At 38.4% G+C, this 21,242-nt stretch overlaps 1 protein-coding gene across 4 annotated transcripts in view; it reads right to left on the bottom strand.

Moving 5' to 3' along the window:
- Window positions 1–21,242, bottom strand: part of arvcfb (ARVCF delta catenin family member b) — a 187,688-nt gene that overhangs the window by 108,743 nt on the left and 57,703 nt on the right. For 3 of the 4 annotated variants that reach the window (XM_087796753.1, XM_087796718.1, XM_087796726.1), the window contains exons 2-4: window positions 20,107–20,202; window positions 14,881–14,973; window positions 12,662–12,882 (exon numbers count right to left, since the gene is read on the bottom strand). In XM_087796753.1, coding sequence (XP_087652879.1) covers window positions 12,662–12,853 — 192 coding nt within the window. In that variant the 5' untranslated portion in view covers window positions 12,854–12,882; window positions 14,881–14,973; window positions 20,107–20,202. The remainder of the gene's footprint in view (window positions 1–12,661; window positions 12,883–14,880; window positions 14,974–20,106; window positions 20,203–21,242) is intronic. The other variant, XM_087796744.1, reaches the window with a different exon arrangement.

The raw sequence follows: 21,242 nt of genomic DNA, 5'->3' as shown, positions 1-21,242 counted from the left end.
GAAAAGAGAGAGGGTGAAGGAAGCAATCGCCTCAGCAAATTCTCCCCCCTTGCTAACAGAAGGCTGAGTCGGAGACACATATGCACAAACACGCTCCACAGAAAAGTTACCCTGGGCAAGAACAAAAAAACCACTGGAGGCTGAAGTAGGGGGGGAAAGGGAGGTGTTTGGAGCAGAAAGGAGGGTTCACAAGTCCTGAGCTTTCTCTCTCAGTGTGTTTAGGTCTGTCTGTCTATCTCAGGAGTCTTGCACCTCCTTCTACCAGCTGCATCTGTCTATCACCCCCTCCCTGCCCTCCCCCTTATTGGCGGAGAGCGAGGGAGAGAGACGGGAAGGAGGGAGGGAACTGGGGCTCTCACAAAACAAAAGTTACCCCTATTGACGGGAACGCACCCCATACTCTGCACATTTTTTACACCCTCCACAGACTCATAGACACAACGGCTTCTTTTCTCTACCTTCTTTGTCCCTCATCGCACTTGATGTAAAGCAGGCCGTGATGTACGTGCAAGAATCCACCGCTGCGATCCAGGCCGCTGAGGAATGTTCACTGAACAATGTACACGGATGCTTTATGGGGAACAACTTGGAGAAAGGTTCGGACCAAAAAAAAGAGGGGGATAAAATGGATGACTGGACTAAAAAGAAAAAACAGGAGAAATCCAAAACGGAGGGGAAATGGCTGAGGTTTTGCATTCCACAATCCTGGCAGCACAGTTGCACCTCCCTGGTCTTCCCGCTCCATTCGTCCCTGCGACGATGTCACATTTGTTCTATTTACTTTCAACCATTACCATTAAGTATTCATCGATCCAACATTAAAAAGTAGCGGCGATTAAGAGTGCGGGAAAAAGTCTAAACTGCACCACGTTTTTCCTCTCCTTATGTGATTTGCCATATTTTGTTCCATTTGAACCATTTAAGCTGTGAGTGTGTTTCATAACCCTGTTTAAAAATCCATTAGAAGCTTCGAAATACTCTCTAGAGAGAGAGTGAGAGATAGGAGAAAAAAAAACATTACTCTTGTGTGTGTTTTCTTCTCGATGTTAAGGCTTTTCATTTCGTCCAATTTTCTCAAAATTCTTTTTTATTTTTAATGTGTTTTCCCTTGAACTTTCAGGTCAAATGGTAGTGATCTGTGCGAATGTCTGTATGTAAACCAACAAATATCAAGTAAACAAACTGTCTCAGGGTTTCTGTCCACCATGAAAAACCGAGAAATGTTGTGGTTTGGACAGATTTTTCTAGACAATATGATTTATATATTTACCTTTTTTTAAATCTTATTTTTGGCCCTTTTTGGTTCCATATCCGCAGTTTCCTCAGCTGTTCAATAATATCAGTCGCTTGCCTTTTGGAAACATCCAATATCAGGTTGTTCCAGTCTAATATCTTTGGGTTTATTTTTCCTATTTTGGAATTGGAACATAAAATGTGTGAAAAGTGAAAATTTTGCCTTGACAGAAAACAGCTGCCCATACTGAGATCGGTCCAGTCCATGCTTTGAATTAGTACACTTTTGGCACCTATGGCATTGAAATCCCTCAGCAAACCAGGGCCAGAACAGATTGTTTAATCCTTGTATCTAGTGTAACCTTGTTTATTTCTAATTCATGTAAAATACTGTCAAAGAAAACATGCTACCCTCAGTTTTCAAGGATAAAATTCCTGCAATAACATGGCCCATAAAAAGAATACTTTTATGATATTGTTACTGCAACTCATTGTTTTTTCAACATACATATCATTCATTCATATGGGCCAGTAGACCCCAACAGAGATGGAACAGGAATCTGCAATCACGTCTCTTCTTGAACCAGTATAGTTAATATTTGCAGAAAACAAACAATGGAAGGCATAAGTATATTTAATTTAACACAAGTTTAAGGGGAATTTTTAGTTTCTCCTGAGCTTTCTGAGAGTTTTTTTTTACTGTTACATCCCTGCCTCTACCTATGGTGATATAAACAAGGGCTAATCAACAGACATGTGTATTGGGCTGAACGATAATGTGCAACAAGGGTCAAAAAACAAAATGAATATTAATACATCTAACCATAATGCTGAATAAGCAGGATCCCAGTGCTGGTTTTTATGCAAAAGTATGGGAGTGTTATAATCTATTGTTTTTTTTCCTTGTTTACCAACAATTAGATAAGGTATCTTTCCCTTTGACCAGGGGCCTGGACGTTTAAGAGTAACAGGCTAATATCAGAAGAAAACTTTTTTTTTTCATTCCTTGTGTTGCCTCCTGGTCAAGTTGACCAACCTCCACCACTGCATATGTACAGTATTTCTGGAAGCCTAGAAGGTCCTTCACCTTGAACCAGAGGCAACACCAGGATTAAAAACACCTTTTAGAGAGTAATTATCAATACAACAGAACTTTTATAACTTGTTTTTTCTTTCTGTGTGGCCCTGTATCAAATGTCTCATGGACTGGTTCTGGTACAAACATCAGGATGATACTACCATTAAAGAACAGAGTTTTCGAGCCAGGGTCTTGTACCTTGAGTACCTAAACCCGCTAATAGACAATGTTATTTTGCACTACAGTGAACACCATCCTCTGACAGGTTGTTACCAGGATGAGCATGAATAAAAATTGCATTTGACTGGTGGATAAATAAATCCCCACAACTTCCAAGGAATATTATGAGGCAGAGCGTCTAATGATAGAAATGCCAGAATCTTTTTGAAGTAAGATTTTCAGTTATTTCTTCAGTAAGATACGTTGTAAAGTGGATGAATTATCTGAGAGATGCAATTAAAGCATATGTAAGACATCTCTAAGCTGTCAGGATGTTCGCCCTGAAGCAGATGGTTGGAAGGTTAATATTCAGCAACGAGGTGCGTCGTGACAGCCTGACACGGCTGACGAGTCTGTTTAAATCACGTCCCCGCCAGTCTCACGAGGAGGAAGCATTGAGATGTATGAAGGGGAAAAAAAGGGGAAAGGCAGTTTGATAAAAAAGTCAGAAATATATTTAGTTTTTAAAGAAAACTTTGCCACTTTGAGGCCAAATCTTCAAACGATAACAAAAGACTTGCTCAACCCTGTTTTCCAGTGTTTATAGACAATCACTTCACAAGGCAGAAACACAGTTGGCAAAGATAACCTGTGTACGAGGCCAAATTTCACTACTGCTGGCAGAATGTGATATAAACAATGGCACTGTGAGAAAAAAAATCCTTATTTTCGCTTTATTTCTCCCTCGAATTTGGCATCTCAGCAAAGAGAAGGATTACAGTTCAATCTGTCAGGACTTTTGTCTAACAAAAAAAGGCAATTTTCCCTTCATTTGGGCAAATAAAGCTCTGCCTAAACGCCATCATTTAGATCAAAAGGTTCTATTTTGTGTTTGAATGTGGCGATATTAGAACAGCACAGCAGGAAATACAACCGTAACAGGATTTGTCACTTCTTCAGCCACCGTTTTCTATCTAAGTGTCAGTTGAGCAGACACGACTGGCATCGAACATGTTTTCTCAGCAATAATGTTTGCTAATGTTACGATGAAAATAGTGGCTTCATCACAACATTGATTCTTTAGACCTTGATTCATCTATATTTTCTTTTCTTACACACATAAAATATTCAATGGTTCTTTTAGCTGAAGAAAAGTATAGTTTTGTTACTGAGAGGTCAAAAGCATTTGGAAAGTTCCGCCTGTAAGAGAAAGAGTCTGTCAGCAGCTTGAAGGCAAATCTTGTAATTTCAATGTCAGTCAGATTTTACAATGAGGTTTGGCCTCAACTAAACTGCTTTTACAGTCGCTGCTCCTGGTTTTAATGGCTAAGAGGATAATGAATAAAATAGTTTTTTGTCCTCTTTTCTTTTTTTCTTTAAAAAGAAAATCATAATCACTTGAATATTCTTGACCTTCATACAACTCTGGAATTGTAAGCATCTCTGAGTAAAGAAAAACTGGAGTATCTTGTAACAGTCTGGTAGGAAAAAAGATGTTGAATTAATTTCTACACACAAATGAAAAAAATAGCTTATGTTCATGTTGTTTGGATAAGTTTAACTGTTTGAGGTCAAGAGGAAGAAGAGAGTGCAGGCAGGATGGAGAGATGAAGCTTAGGGTGGAGATACCAGGAAAAGAAAGAAGACAGACAAACAATTAGGTACATGAATGTGATTAAAGAGAAATAATTAAACAAGAATAAAAAAGGGGTTGAAGGTGGTCAAGTTGTTAGCACGGCCACCCTGCAGCAATAAGGTTGCTATCACTTTTCAATCTTGGGCAACCTTTGGCCTTTCTGTGTGGGAAGCTTGCATGGGTACAATCCTGGGACTCCAGTTTACTGCCACAGTCAAAAAACCCAGGTTGACAACTCTAAATGATCCGCAAGTGTGAGTGTTTATGGTTGTGTGTCTCTGTTTGCTCTCCTGAAACTCAGTAAGATAAGAGTAAAAAGTTATAATTAATATAGGGAAAACTTCTGACTAACTTTCAAATTTAAGATAACTTTAACATCTTTTTCAATGAAAGACAGGAGCATCTTCTGATAACTATATTGTGTTCTGTCTTCGGTCCATCTGTAGGTGTTTCATTTTTTATGTCCGTTTGAAACCATTATTTACTACAGGATCAAATGCTACGATCTCAGCTGCTAAACATGTGGTTCAACAATTGACCAACAAAACCTGGATACAATTATACTTTCAAACTTGTCTTTGATAAAACGTACACAAACTTGTTTCAAGTTTTGGCTAAAAATTACCTTTGAACATTGTTTCTTTATCACCCCCTCCAGAGAGTGTTGTAGCTGAGACAAAGCTACCTCAACTAATTGTTTTTGGACTTATTTGGAATGCAAGAGCTTATTATGTGCAGCTATCAATGCAGGACACGTTGGATTAAACTGGAATATGTTGCTCAGCCGTACTGCTTTGGTGAAGAGGTCAGTCAGCAGCACCCGTCTGTTGGCACAATCCAGAACTATCAGCATCCCACATTGCTTTCAACTCCCCCCTTTTTAAAGCTCCTTGTACAAGTAAACAGATGCTTGAGGCTCTCTGGTGATTCAACCAATCACTATTTTTTTAGACCATTTGTTTGTGTCTGGGACAAAAGAGCAAGTGTTGCAGATTTCAGGCTTCGGTTTGGTGTCTAGCAAGGTAAGGTCGGAGTGAGAGAAAAAACAAAACAAATTGAATCCCGGACAAGTTATGGACATGTTTTGTTTGGCTTATCCGTTGAATCTTTGTTTTCAGTAATAAAGCAAAGGGCCAAAACAAGAAGACTGTGAGCCAAACTCAACAATCACCTAGGATGCTTCTATGGGCTCATAAAACTGTTAACACACCTATAAAATAGCCTGCTAGTCCTGCACTGATCCATTTCTTAGTTCCAGCATTGGAATCTACTGCCCATAGTGTTCACGAACATGCTCACAAAATCCAGTGAGAACATAGAAGGAAAGTCTTTGGAGCTATACTTGCAGAGTTTTGAAGGCAGTCTGCAATATGTCCATATATCGAAACATTAATGAAATCTGTGACAGGGAACCATTTCTAACATGGTAACCAGCATATATTGCAAACAGAGGAGTATACATTGTTTGTTACGTTAAAAGAGTATTTGCCAATCCTGAAATAATTCTCAGAAAATTGTGTTTCTGGTATTTATTAAGATGTCTTTCTCCTCTTCATATGAAGTTCCACAAGGGATTACTTTTGGTCCTTCTTAAACAGTCAACAAAATGCAGATAGTGTTATTTTAATTTAATTTAATTGATGATCTTGGTCTAACTTTTCAAAATCAAACAACTTAACACAGTGGGGACAAACCCATTTACTGGTTGTCTATAGTAAGATTGTCAGTTGGTTTCTAAAGCATCCTCCAGCTTTTTTACTTTTAAGTGACTTTGAGCAAATCCAAGCTTGAAGGTCATTCAACCAGCGTCTTCTAAACTTGCTAAATACTGTAGGCTCTCTACCTCGAGGACAGGATGGAGAAATCAGGTTCAACTATTTAAACCCACACAGAGCTCCAGGGCTCCACCTCCAGAGCTGCTGCTGATCCAGGATCTTCACCATGTCAACGATCCAGATCTCTCTCCAGCACTTCCATGGACTCTTCTGCCCTACTATATATTCTCCTGTTTTCTCTCGCTGTATCCTCCCTCGCCACTGCTACGCTGTGATTCACTCATTGTTGAGTTGCTGGGATCTGTTTGTATTTTCTCCATTATAGTCCTACTTAAACTTTAAAGTGTCTTGAGATAACTTTGTTACGATAAGACAATTTAAATATAATTGAATTGAATTGAATTGAACCCTTTTCGTATAAAAGGTTTTGACGCTCCGTAATTTTGGTCCACATCTTTTGTATTTGCACCATTACAGAATTTCTGGGGCTCGAAAAAGTAAATATCTAAGCATTAGTATCCAGTGAAAATCTCCAATTGTGAGTAATCTAGACCGTAGGCCACACCCACTGTCAATAAAATATGATAAGAATAAACTTCTAAAAATGAATAGTATATTATATAGCTATACTTTGTTAAATTTACCACATAAATGTAAAAATGTCTCCTTAAAACTCAACAAAACCATCATATGATGCAAGAAAACACCATCCAGAAGATCCATTACTTTCAATACAATGCATTGCAAAAGCTAACATTGAGATTCGGGGAAACATTTTCTTACTTACTATCTTCACAAATAAAGTCTCTCCTCAGTATGCAAAGAAAGCCCAGGGGTCCCGGGATGTTCTCACGTCTTCCTTTGACACCATTTAAATGCTTGCAAACTCAGGCAGTAAAAAGGCCACACTGGTGCGCTGAACTCACAGGCATTATTAAAGACGAGACCTTCGACACCTCCCATCACCACAGACCTGTTTTCAATTTAGATTAAACACCGCCTGGTTTGTTGGTCTTGCGGGACCACGGTGGTAGGGTCGCATTCCTCCGACAGGTCCCATGACAAAACTAGAGTTTATTTTAAACACATGGACTACAGGTTAACCTCTGAACTTGTCTTTGTTTTGTCTGCAATAGTCATCTTGGAGTACAGTGAGTGCATTTCCGGGTGGTCCAGAGACGAAGGGGTGTGTAACTATCATAGAGGTTATGCGGTAAAGGAAATGGGAGAGGTATTCCGATACCCCCCTCTTAGTGCTTTTAGAGAACATAATGCTTTAATGGCTTGTGATCAAATGGCAGGGAGTGCACAAGGACAGGCATTTAAATCCACCAGCAATAGGGCTGATGTGAAGGATGAAGGTTTGAGCCGCCCCCGAGGAATATAAATAGCTTTCAATACAAAGAGCACAATGTCTCTTCAAAAACACTTTTTGTGTTCTTGTGCACGTCGTACTGTCCTTCCACGTCAGCTGCTGAGGCACTGCTGATACAGGCAATGATCTTCAACGGGGATCCGACCATGAGCACTTCAGACTCTTTTTGTAGGCTTAATAAAACATGAAGAGAAAAAAATACAAGACACGAACACCCGTTGTCTGAAAGCCTGGGCTGTGCACATTACTTATTTTCTTTTCTTACACTGTTTCCCAATATATGGCTCAATCAGCAATAATACAAGCTACACAACGTACCATTATAATTATATTTATTTTTATGCGTAGCTTTGCAATAGTTTGTTAAAAGTATAGACGGATAAAGTGACGAGGCCCAGGAAAATGGATGTTAAGAATCTCCATTAATCTCCATCTCCAATGATTTTCTGCTTCTGATGGTTGAGTAAATGTATCTTAGGGCAGTGATTCAGAGTCCTTGGAAAAATGTCTACTCATGACTGGACTCTTTCCATAATGCTACAGTTTAATGTGCTAATGCTAATTGCTTATTAATGAAAACAAGCTAAATTATTTGAAACTTGGAAATGAGACAACTTCTCATATCAGGCTCCTGTTGTTGTATTTTTAAGTGAAACTTGGAAAGTGAACTTCTATTAGCATTCAAAGTAGATGTTGATTAATATGTGATGTTTTGGCAACAACTGGATTTGATTTCTTTCTCGTATTTGTAGACTTATTTCGTTGAAATTTGGACCAATATGAGAAAAGTTGTGCCATACCATCACTCCTTTTTCTGCTCCTTAAAAAAAGAAGTAAATACAGTGTTCAAATTTGACTCAGCAGAAGGAAAAGGAAGTCTCTGTGTGTGCGGTATGTTAAATAAACAAGTGTTGCACTTCCACACCAAAGTAATTAGAGTGTTTATGAATGCAAAAGAGTTCCTGATGGCACAGTTTGAGGGAAAGATAGGGCGAGGGAAAAGGAGGGAAGGGGGCAAAATGAAGCTCATTGTTAAGCAGGTGATTTACGAGGGTACAGGGGCTCCCACGAACTGCCAGTGTACGATAGAGCCCCTGTCGCTGTAGCACCCTCTGTCCTTTGTATTCATTGTGCTTAGACATAGCCAGGGGAGCTGGGGTAGATAAAAAAAAAAGGGTGGAGGGTCGCTGGAGTGATTGTTGGTGGAGAGCTACGGCGCGAACATCTCCACCACAGACAGCAGCCGTGATCAAAGGCGGCACTGTTCGCTCTCGCCAAAGTTCACAAGCCTTTGAAAAATTTCTTGCGCATCTTCGCACCGCTCGCAGTCGAATTTTACTCATTCACGACGCGGCGGCAACATTTTATGATACCTTAAATTCCAGGAATGATTTTCCTCTCTGTGGGTGCGCCAATGCGAAAGGTAAATTGAGAAACAGGGTCACACACTTGCTCAGCTCCAGACAGAAGCGGGTGTCTGAGTGCTGTCTGTTTTTCCTCACACTGAAAACTGCCACAATGAGTCACTTAACCCCTCAGAGCGCTGCTGATGTTTCTTTGGGCACGAATAGAGCGTGTCATATCAAACAAAGTGCAGAACAATATTAAAGCAAGGACGGATAAGATCTGGTGCAGGGTGCTGTTGATGGATGACAATTCAAAGGGAGTTTGATCTGTGTCACTGATTCTCCTCAGGACAAGTTAATGGTTGTCTGAAAGCTTTGTTTGGGTGCGCAGGAACTCTCCATCTCAGCAGCCATTTAGAAAGTGTTTTAATAAAGAAAGAAGAATTCAATTATCTCCAAAATGAGGCCATCTGTTAACAACAAACTCCCTCGTGCTTATCGTATTTGTATGCTGCTCAAAACAAACAAACAACAAATCATTTTCAAATGTGGAGCTAAATCTATGAGATTGACTTTTACAAATGTGCAATTTATATTATTCTTCTGTACAAAAAGCCTACAGACAATGAGAGCAGAACTTTATTATTAAGTGTTGCTCTCTTTTAACACATTATTAATCTAATAAATATATTTATCTTAAAACAACAATATGTAATGTTTTAACGTTACTTATATATTTTTTCGTAAATTATTTCTGCTCTTAAGTCGTTATTTAAACAGTATTCCTCATTGTGTAACTTTGTCTGGCTGACTTCTGATCTTCTTGTTGGCCTTTTGAACCTTGGCCATTGATTCTTCGACACACTTTTACAACTTAATATTAAAACATCTAGTTAACCATTTTCAATTAGAATATCATCTTTTTTTTTTTAACTTGACTGTTAAATTCATGTTGTTTTTTTTGCACTTCAAATACTGACTACTTTCCTGTGCCTGCTGTGACACCTCTGCCTGACCGTTCCTTAGCTTTCACACTCACATTTCAGGATCATGTTGACAATAATAAGATAAAATAGAATAAGGTAAAAGGAATCCAAATCACATGGCACTAAAAATTAAAACAATCCTTATGAGCCTCACCAATAATCAAACAGGATTTTCTTAAATATTTGTTTATATTTTCTGTTGAATTATTAAAATAAGGACTTGAAGATATACAGTAGGTCCGTGTGGTGAGTACCAAAGATACCCCTGTGATACTGCAGTGAAAAATATACCGTAGAACAAACGTGTCAAAGTCAATGATTCAAGCTACAAAAAACACTTTCACACTTTAAGCTCAAGGTTGAACAAAATGTATGTTTATCAAACTGTATCAAACTATAATATAGTCTTTTGAATCTAGGTGTGGATCTGTATCTTATTATTTCTGAATTGTTTGTCTACCGTAACATTTATTTCCTTAATCTCTGCTTCTTAGCGAATCTTAAATCTTTATGTCATCATGTATAGATGAACAATCTACCTTGAGCCAACCGTCTGGCATGCAACATAAAATGACTTTGCTCTTTAGAAACTACATAAAAAACTACAAAAGTACTACATTGTATGTATTTTATTGTATGTATTTTTAAAGAGGCAGTTTTGAACATTTACATCTACAGACGCAAACAAACCTTACTTCAGCACTTAATAACATATAGCTTCAGAGTAGTAAAGGACACTGTAATACCTGTAACTACACTACAATGCATGAGGTGAGGACAACACTAATCATAGCGCTCAGTAAAGTTTCCCCGTACCTGATATGTCATTGTGCATCTCTAAAAATGTGACCCACTTTTCTCTATATAAGAAACAAATCTTGGCGTACCCGTTTATTATACCGGCAGTGATGTGATCCACATTTCCTTTTCATTCCGACTTTGAGCGCACTCATTGAAAGCAGCGTAAGATTTAGTAACCTCTATTTAACTGATCCATTTTAATCCAGCGTGCAGCCCAGGGACTTTGTTTGTACGACTTAAATCTAGCAGAAAGGAGACGGCGGGAACGAGAACGAGCTGATATATTACTCATCCCTCTCACTTCCTCATTACATAAACGACATTGGCTGAACATTATAGTGGTGGAACCTTCACGCACACTACTCAGAGTTCAGCAGTGAGCCGAGGTGCCAAGACACTGACCAATGCCTTCCTCTTTTCCATTCCCACAGAGCATTCAATTAGCGCTGGCATTTAAAGCCACTTATGATAAAGGCAACAACTCGATGCCCGGTGACCGCAAAACATTCCACAGCGATATGGTGCACGGCAAGATGAGAAGCACCCTGCTATGCCCAATTGACCCCGACAATACACATATAGAGCTGGTTCAGGACATAAACCAGAAGCGAGTAGTCGTCTGGAACGCTGTAAAAGAGGAGCCAATTCCCCGCCTGTCATGTAACAGGTAACTTCCAGTGAATGATGGGCATATTTAGTGAACTGTTGCATCTTATCAACTTGTTATTCTGTGGCCAGATGAAAGGTCCAATTTGAATGTAGCGGCTGTGAAAATGACTTCTGAGAAAATTGTGTCAGCAAAATTGCAGTTAGGTGTCTCATTGCGTTACATTTCATTTCTAATGTTCGGAGCAGAACCTTCAATACAGATGAAAGTAATGATCTCATCTACTGTTTAATGTTTTCCATGTTAACTGTTTACTGGTTTAATTCATTTTCATTGTTGACTTTAATGCAGTGGTCTTTGTACACAATAAAAAACAAACAGCAGGAAGCAAAAAAAAAAGGAGTTTTTCACAACAAGAAAAAGGTTCATGAACGACAAGCTGTCACTGAAAATATGGAATGGTCCACTAAGCTCAGTCACTCTCTTCTTGACTGAAGTCTAGACTTAATGTTCTGACGCTTGTTTTAGGGGAAAAAATAAACCATTTACTGTAAATCTATCATTTACATCATCTAACAATTACTTGATGTATATATGTTCACTACACAACATATTGGTAACACTGGCAATACAAGTTTCTAATTCTCATGAATGTCTTATGTGGACTTTCTGTGTGATCCTGAACTTGTTGAGTGGGAGTAGTGTCTGAGTCTGATAATGAGTTAGAGTTCCAATATACTGGCAGCTCGGCACTGCCCTTTGAGTTCATGGGTTTCTCAACATCATTTATTGGTGTAGCCAGACTAAGAAGACCTTCTATTCTCCCTGGGATGGTTCAAATATTTTAGCAAAAGGCCTCAAACAAAGTGGAAGATAAGTTCCTTCCCTGCCTTTACTTTGACTTTCCATATTATCCTTCCTTTATTTTAGTTTTTATATCTTTTATAAAATCGATTTTAAAAACCTGAATTCTACATCAACTAAACTCCTTCCTCAATGCTTGACATTATAACTAATTGACAAGGCAGGACAATCACCTCCATGTACAGCCGCAACTTTTGACCAGTTTCAGTCCAACCTTTGGTGACAGCAAAACAGTTTGAATGCCAAGAATGTCAGTACCTCAACAGTCACCCCTAAGAAGAAACACACTCAACGAAAATATGTGATATTCCTTTGACCTTGCTAGTTATTAACAGAGGAAATCTTAGCAGTATTCCCATCAAACCCACTGTTCTGTAGTCTGGATCAATAGTTTATTTGGTCCTCTGACATTTTCACAGGATTACTTTCATCCCTTCCCTTAACTTCCCTGTCGATGCAGAGCCATACCTGGTTAGGACTCTAATGTTCCTTGGATGCCGACCAAGTCTGGGCAAAAGGCCATTCAATCATGATACGAAAGAACAGTTGAAAGGAGAAGGAGGTGAGAAATGGACAAAATGATTATGACTTTCAATATGGTGATGATTTCTCTCACGGTTTTTGGGAAATTAAAAAGAGGGTTCACTGATGGGCTCAGACGATAAGAAACGACATGAAATTGAGATGTTTTTATGAAAGGCAGGTCCCCAGATGGATGCAGCAGTGTGCGTGGTGGAAGCTTCTTTGGTGGTTGGGACGGAAATGAAGGGGTTTTCTGGTGGACATGTCGGCGCCATTTACCTGCGTCACCGCCTGCTGCCAGGCTAGCGGCTGGCTAACAGGAAGGTTGGGCGGCAGATTGGCGCGCTCAAGCTGCAGGGTTACGTTGCGTCGCTCCTCCTCAAGGGCTCGCGTGAGCTGCTCGAAACGGGCCTCCTGTTCTTTCACCGACGCCATGATGCTGGCGGCTGAGCGCACGTCATACTCCTCCATGGTGAGAGTTCGATTGCAGTGGTAGCGATCTTCCGGTTTAGGAATGGAGGGGGACAAAGCAGGGAAGGATGGGTACCAGATCAATTTAGGAATCCCAAACCCAAAAAGGGTTGGTGAGTGGCAAGTTCAAGCAAAACAATCGTTAATGTTATTTATGTCAAAACTGTGACAGTTGGCCATATTAGTTAGGAAGTAGCTTTGTTGCCATCCAATGATATTCATAACAAACAGAGAATGTCTGCTCGCTCACAAGCTAGAGAAACAGAAGTGATATATCCATCAATGTGTGCAGTTATGCAAATGTGGTAATACAAAGTTTCAGCTTGTGAAACACTAAATGCATGTTTAGTGGTAACACCCGGCATTAACTTCTAATCGCAGTCAGATATGAATCAGCCATGATGGCTCAGCATGGAGGGTGTGACATCGAATAAACATCCAGAACCAAATGGAAGATAGATCAGAGGACATTAATGGGGGGGGAGGTGGAAAGATTGTCTGGGTGACCGAATTCGTCAAACATCTTCTTGGGTCAACTCTCATTAATGTACTCATTATTTAAAGGGACAAGGGTAAATTATCACCACAAAGGGCGACTTGCATATAAAGCGCAAGCGCCCACCAATGTGGAGGAAATAATGAGGACTCTCTGCTGGAGGCCAATTATGATCTGCTTTGAAAAGATTTCAACTTTTTTTTTTCGGTAATTAAAACAATCTCTGCTCCAAACTCTCATCACTCTCTGTACAGTTTTGCTGCAACATCGATGAAACAAAAAGGAGTAAACAAATGTACAATGAAGGAAACGGGACATCACAGGCTGAACACTTTGCAAAATCAAATATTCTTTTTTGTGGACTTCCAAATTCGAAGCATATGATCTTACGCCAAATGAACAATCACAGCCAGCATGCAGAAGTACATGTGAACACTGACGGTACGAACGGAGGAAACAAGAATGTAGTACACAAGTTTAAAACCAGGGAAAATACAGGTGAGTTGAGGATTTCTCTTATAAATACCTCTTTTACATAATAGAGTTTTGTTAGGATAATTAACAATACAATTTAATAAAGTTGTGATAGGACTGATTGTTTAAAGTAACACGAAATAGACTGCTGCTTATAAAGGGTTCGACATAATGTTACTTAAGAACTTTAGGTCATTTGTGTTTTTATTGCAGCACTGTGAAATAATTTATGGTTAAAGTCATCACCGCTGTCTATACAGAGTCAGGAGGCTCATATACTAACAGCAATATGTCGTTTTTTTCTTTTACTTCCGGTTTGACTTCATTTCAACAGCAAATGAATTAAAATTCTATGAAATTTAAGGAATACATTTGACAATTCTCTACATGAACAGAACACTAAAACGTACAAGAATAAAGAATGAATTTAGATTAAATTGGTTGATTTAACATTTCAGTGTGTGGCTAAATTAAACCTTAAAGAACAACTGTGAGCTGACTTTGTTATGGTTTTCTTTATTTACACACGGTCAACAACATTTCAGACTATAATGTATAATGTATAAGTCCATAAAACATCACATCTTGGCATATTCAAGAGGATTTATGTATATAGCGCCTTAAGAAAAAAAAAAAAAAGTATGAATAATTAACTTTTTTAAAACGTTCTTTTTTAATGTATATACTTCCTTTTGTCAGATATGCTGCTATAACACCATTGTGGGCTGTTGTAAAAGTACTGAAAGTTTGTTTTTGCCCTTCTGTGTTATAGCAACAGGTTACAGGTTTACTTTTTTAAACATGAATTCACTTATGTTGTCCTAATTCATAAGTAATAACCTGAAACATATTAAATAAACTAATATGCCTAACTACTCATTAGCTTCTGCATTGTTATCAGATAGCAATCTTGTGGTAGCAACTACAAACCAGAGATACCCTCGATGTCACAAACGCACACGTACACCAGCACACACTGATATCTCTGACAGATGGAGGTGCAGATATCAGGCCGAGATGATAACAAACATTGTAGGAAACCCACAGCAGTACAGACCTAGTCAAGATAAGGCGGCTGAGGGGCGTTAGAGAGCAGACATTCCCCTCCGTAGCAGAAGCAGATGGATGGCACAGCGAGATCGAGCGAGAGCTAGTAGGAAGACAAACAACGGGACAAGGAAAGAGAGAAAAAGCCAGAAGTTAAAACAGACACGAAAAAGAAACACACTGCAAACTTTGCCATTAATACAACATTTATAAAACATGTGCTCTTAACATAAAAAAGATCAAAACCAATTGCACACTAGTAAAGAAACATTATATATTCTCTGTCTTTTTTTGCCCACTTACATATAAAAGGGATTTTGGTTCTTTTTACACACATGTTGTAAAATGACTAATTTCGCACAGAAGACCTCAGATTTACAGGTTTAGGAAACAAATAGGTATTGAATTGTGGCTTCTACAATATTAAACTACAGTTTGTTGTATTCCAAATAACCCAAACAGCCTGATATTGATATTCAATTATAAATAGGCTTTTTAATTATTCGAATAAAATCATATTTAAATGAACAATTGCATTAGTATTGATACTATTGGAGAAAACTTGGATTGCCAGGAGTTGTGGCTACAGCATAAAAAACAATCTCGACCTTAATACTCATAATTTAGGTTACAGTAAATCCACCTGCCAAATCAAAACCCAACAAGTCAACAACAATTTCATTTTCATAACAAGCTTAAAAAACACCCAAAACTGGATGACCTACAATGATATCATGACTGATGATAAACAGGCTATTTTCTACAACAAAACAAAGTGTGTCCTGAGTTAGTGATGAAAAATGACTTTTCTTATTTACCAGTTTTTTGTTTGGACTCCCACTGCAGAGAAGCTCCATTCTAAAATTACTCTTTAATAATTCAAGAGGAGATTGAGGGGAGATTCTGTTTGAACTCCTATTGTAATGTATATTTAGTTTGGCCCACAATGTTTTTAAGTAAAAATTTCTGGCCCGTTTTATTATGGAATACACAGGGGACAAGGATTAGCAATGCTAATCATGCTATATGCTAATCATAGGTAGCATTGAAAAGGAACCTTTGGTAAAAAAGGATCGGAAAAAATTATATCATGGCTTCATTTGTGTCATATTAAATGGAGCCCCACAATGTTTTATTTTGAAAAACATGATATGGAGTGTTGGCAAGAGGACACCAGTCACACCGTGACGCTAATACATGCGCATTATTTGGTACTTCATAAAAGAAACAGAGGCGGGATGAGGGGTGTCATTTCTCTCCGCACAAGATGATCAATGCAAAAGGAGCCATTAGAATCTCAAACAGGTTCGGATTAAAACCCTGCCATGTTTTTCTGGCATAAGCAGGGTTTATTCGTCACTATAGGACCTGATAAGTGTGACGGCCTTATTCCCTTTGAGGCGCACAATCCCTCTTTGATGTTTGTTGCACGCTAATCATTTATTCATCTGGAGTAGAGTCTCAACTGACATGCCGCTTCCTCGGCAACCTTCTTTGCTTTTGCAAGACGCACAGAAGTGCACTGGTGTGTTTCAAATCGAAATTCAGATCAGCGTCAGGGAGAAACAAAGACTTTCTATATGGATCACGGACGCCCTCGAGCTTTCATGAATTGAGTTATCGGCCATTATCAGTTCAGAAAATTCTCCCCTAAACTGTTCACATGCAGATATATTAACTGGACAATATGTTTTATATAATACAAAATCATCAATTTAATGTTTTCAATTCAGAGATTTGTTATCGGAACTTCTTTTCCCACGTACAAAAAGACAGAAATACAAAAGTGTATGTATTTTAAATAAATCTGTACATTGAAATTGATTTAAAAAAATAGATCTAAAAGTTTACGTGCATCTAAAATCTGCGTTCCAACCTCGGTCTATGTTCACCTGCAAGAACAATTATCAAAACGAAACAAGGGTCATCATGTTCTTTTTGTTCTTTATTTCGAAATAACAATTTACATTTTAATATAATTCTCTTCATCCTTTTAACTGTACCCACAAAGAAAGACAACTTGTTTTTTTCAACTTCAACTTCTGATTGGCCGAGGGTTTGAGAGTTGGTACAGTGTGTCCTCCATTAGAGTTCAGGGATTTTACAAAATAATTGAGCAAAAAAAGGTCAATTTATAGATGAATTAAATCCGTCCAAGACTCAAAAGGCTTTTAATAATGACAGGGACGTCCCGTGTGGAGACGTTATGGAGGCCGGACTAAGATGGACTACATGAATACGAAGTCAAAGGATTGGACGATGTCAAATATCATAATTACAATGTGGCTTTATAAAATCATCATGTCCTTAAATAGACTTTTTTTATGACAGCGTACCATGATTTTCTTTTTTGTATTTCAGTGTCCAAATGTCTTCAACCGAGCCCATGTCTGTCATCAATGTGATCTCAGTTTAGCTCGTAGTTAGCTAATGGAAACAACGGGATAATGACAAGTCACGAAAATAGCTTTCTTGTCTATTGTGGAGCAATCTGCTGCTTGAGATAACCACAAGTGCACAGGGCGCCAGCAGCACTTTCAATTGGACGCAGTTGATGACGGGCCGTGATGATTCACGGGCCTTCGGGTTGAGGTCAGCGCTGCCGCTGCTTCCTGTGCCCATAGAGGGGATAATATGGCCGGCATGTCAGCTACGCCCCTCAGCTTATCATTAAACAGCGACTTCTAGGGTTACTGAAATAGATGGCAGAGGGAAGGGCCGGCCAAGAATTTCACTGTGTGACTGGCATTTAGCACAGTTTTGACCTTTTGGGTGAGCAAATGTTGAAGACATTTACCAATCTCAGCATATTTAACCTCACACTTGATTTCACTCACTTTGCTTTTGTCTATGTTTTTCTTTAAATAAATGGTTATGATCAGTATTAACAGATTTAAATGTAGTTAATAGACTCTGTCCTCCACAGAACAGGATAAGATTCACCCATAACACTATGACCACCAAACTAGTTATGAGCATAATGGTGAGAAGATTAGGACAGTATTAAAATTGTATTTGAAGAAGAAGCTTTTGAAGAACGACGCTCTGACCACTACTACTTGACAAGAACACAAGAAAAGATGCGACAAACTTCCACAAATGGATATTCAAAAGACAGAGATGGATGAAGTAAGAAATAACGCTTGTGATGTTCGTTCTTAAGATTTTCATTTTGGCGCAACAGTTCAAGACACTTAACCAATGTGTCATCTCAGGGTCAAGGTGACCCGGTGGCCCGGAGAGAAACGTGTTTGTAGAATCCCTTGTTTTTTATCTTGGTCAAGGTGAGCGACAACCACCACTGCATATGGAATTTCTGGAAGTCGGAAACCTTGACACAGTTTCATGTAGTTAAAGTTCATAACTGTTCTTTAGTTATCTTCCATTGTTTCAGTGTGTTCGCTGGTTTTGGGACTAGTTGACTTGTTTGACTAGTTCTGTTTCTGGATTATTATTGTCCTTATTACTTTTATTATTATTATTATTATTATTATTATTATTATTATTATTATTATTATTATTATTATAATAATTATAATTATTACTATTATTACTATTATTATTATTATTAGTAGTAGTAGTAGTACTAGTAGGAGTAGTAGTAGTAGTAGTAGTAGTAGTAGTAAATGTTGTAGTAGTAATAGTAGTAGTAGTAGTAGTAAACGTTGTAGTAGTAGTAGTAGTAATAGTAATAGTAGTAGAAGTAGTAGTAGTAATAGTAATAGTAGCAGTAGTAGTAGTAGTAGTAGTAGTAGTTGCAGCAGCAGCAGCAGCAGCAGTAGTAGTAGTAGTAGTAGTAGTAGTAGTAGTAGTAGTAGTAGTAGTAAATGTTGTAGTAGTAATAGTAGTAATAGTAGTAGTAGTAGTAGTAAACGTTGTAGTAGTAGTAGTAGTAATAGTAATAGTAGTAGTAGTAGTAGAAGTAGTAGTAGTAATAGTAATAGTAGCAGTAGTAGTAGTAGTAGTAGTAGTAGTTGCAGCAGCAGCAGCAGCAGCAGTAGTAGTAGTAGTAGTAGTAGTAGTAGTACTTTTTTAACAACACGTCATCTCAGAAGATAACAGAAGCTCTGGGAAGGACTGGGGTAAGGAAAAGTTAGGGTAAGGCAACATCCTTACTAACACAAACAAGTGTCGGAAAATAAGAATATAACTTTCATTTAACTATTTTTTTCTTGTTTGCAGCTCATTAAACAGACACATTTCTCGTTTGACGTCCGCATTTTTTTTGTGAGGATGGCACTTGATCAGGTCAAGGAAAAGGGGGAACAATGAGGTCATTGGACCATATTATACTACAATATACTATACATATTATATTAAGGAAGATTTCTTGAATTTCCTTCTCCTTATTCCAATTGTAAGGGGTTGCATAGGGAAGACTTCCTTACCCTTAAAGTCAAACGTGTCCAAATTCATTAGCATTGCTACCATAGTTTAACCTTTTAAATTTAACCCTAGTTATAATTTAAAATCATATCGTCACTGAACAAGACGTATTGTGACTGAACACGACATCTTGGAAATACCAGGACAACGTTTTTTTTTTTTTTAAGGGTTGTTATAAACGCATTCTCTGCCTGACATCTTGACAAAACAGACACAACTGGAGATGCTGCTCCGACAGGAAGTCACATGTGGTGGTGTCTTTGGGGGATCGTATATGAAGACATTAGAGGTGAGGAACAGATTGGGGGGTGAAAGATGAAGATAATTGAGTGTGACCAGCGGTGGCCAATATTGGGTTAGACACACTCACCTGATTAGGGACGAGGTGGGTGGTGGGGTCCTTCTCACCCCTTTGCCAGTAATTTGCTCCTCCAGGGCTGTAATTGCACCCCAAATTAATTCCTTGTCTAAACACATCTGATGCCCATCTGAGGATGCAGCTCTCTACACAATTGGTGCAGATGAAGCAGCTGCTGCTTTACTGGGTGAGGATTAGCTGGTTTAAAATCAACTTTATTAAATGTCATTTAAAATGTGAATATTTCACCATTTTCTTTTTTAATTCTCCATCTTTTCAAAGACAGTTGTTCTCAATATTTCGTAAATTCTCTGGCTCTTGTGGAGAGAACTATCACACAGCTTCATGGAGCCACGATAACAAAGAAAAAGTCTTGGATTTGCAAACCCCAGAAAAGAAAAGATGTTCTGTCGGGAAATGTAATTGCTGCGATGATGAGCGTAACCGAGTGATTAAAAGTGTCTGGCGGTGCAAAGCGAGAGGCGGCATTACCTTTGAAGTGGAAGAGTTCCGTCAGACCACAAGCGGACCGAGCGCAGGCTTAGCTCTGTTAGAGTCAAGTCGTTTGTTCAGCGTGCCTGAAGAGATCTGTGGATCACAAAAACAAGGACATGGAAATTATCCCGCCGACCTGCTGACTCTGCACTTGTAAACAACATGAAACTCTCATATAATGAGCAAACGCACAAAATCAAAGTGTGTTTATGAATATTTCACCATACACTTTTGCTTATTATGGTAGTGGTATGCCACAAGGCACTGTGTTAGGTCCCATGACATTTCATTTGTAGTGGTCTGTTAATATTTCCAAAAGTATGTTGCCGATTGAAATCTGATTGAAATCTTTGATCCATTTCTTGACCATTTATTTTGTTCAATAGTTAATGAGAAAATAAACGTTATTCTTTCATTCTTTCAATCTCTTGAGAAATTGCTAATCATATTTTCTGGAGAGAGGCTCGTCATTTTCTTTGTTATGAAAACACCAAAAAGTGTGTCTCTGATTTTAGGAACATGTTGAGTGTATTATTATAACTAGAAAAACACTGAGTCAACACATACATCTGCCAAGGAGCTTATTTCACAAAACAAAGAAAAAACACAGCATAAAATCAAATTAATAAAACAATTCCATAACACAATAGTCTAGACTACAAAACGTGTTATTCAGTCACATTGTCGTTTTTATTGAGTTGATTTGGTGTATGCTTTATATAAAGCAAATATGTTTTTTCTGAACCAAAAAGGGGGGTAAGCAGCATCTAGGAGCCATAAAAATGAAAGCAAGTAAAACAGCAACTAGTGAACGCTAGGTATAATTTCCCATGTGTTTCTGAAACTTTTCATATCAATACACAGAGGTTTTGTTTTGTTATTTTGCTAACGAGAGACTAAAAAAACATAAATATATAACCTGAGTCACCTCAGAGCTGCTGCTTCAAAATGGATAATTATATTCTGGTCAAGGCGAGATCTTGTTTTTGTGTGTTGGTTGCATTAATGGAGGGAGAAAGAGACCCCTGCTCATACTCACTGAAACGTAGGCTAGAAAGACTGGAAGTAAATTCAAAGATAGCACCTCATGGAAGGAAAAAACACCGGTTGACAAATATCCCAATTGTGTTTCT

The sequence above is a fragment of the Callionymus lyra genome, chromosome 1 (assembly GCF_982586985.1).
Source record: "Callionymus lyra chromosome 1, fCalLyr1.hap1.1, whole genome shotgun sequence".
Classification (NCBI taxonomy): Eukaryota; Metazoa; Chordata; class Actinopteri; order Syngnathiformes; family Callionymidae; genus Callionymus; species Callionymus lyra.
This window is presented reverse-complemented; position numbering and strand designations above follow the sequence as displayed.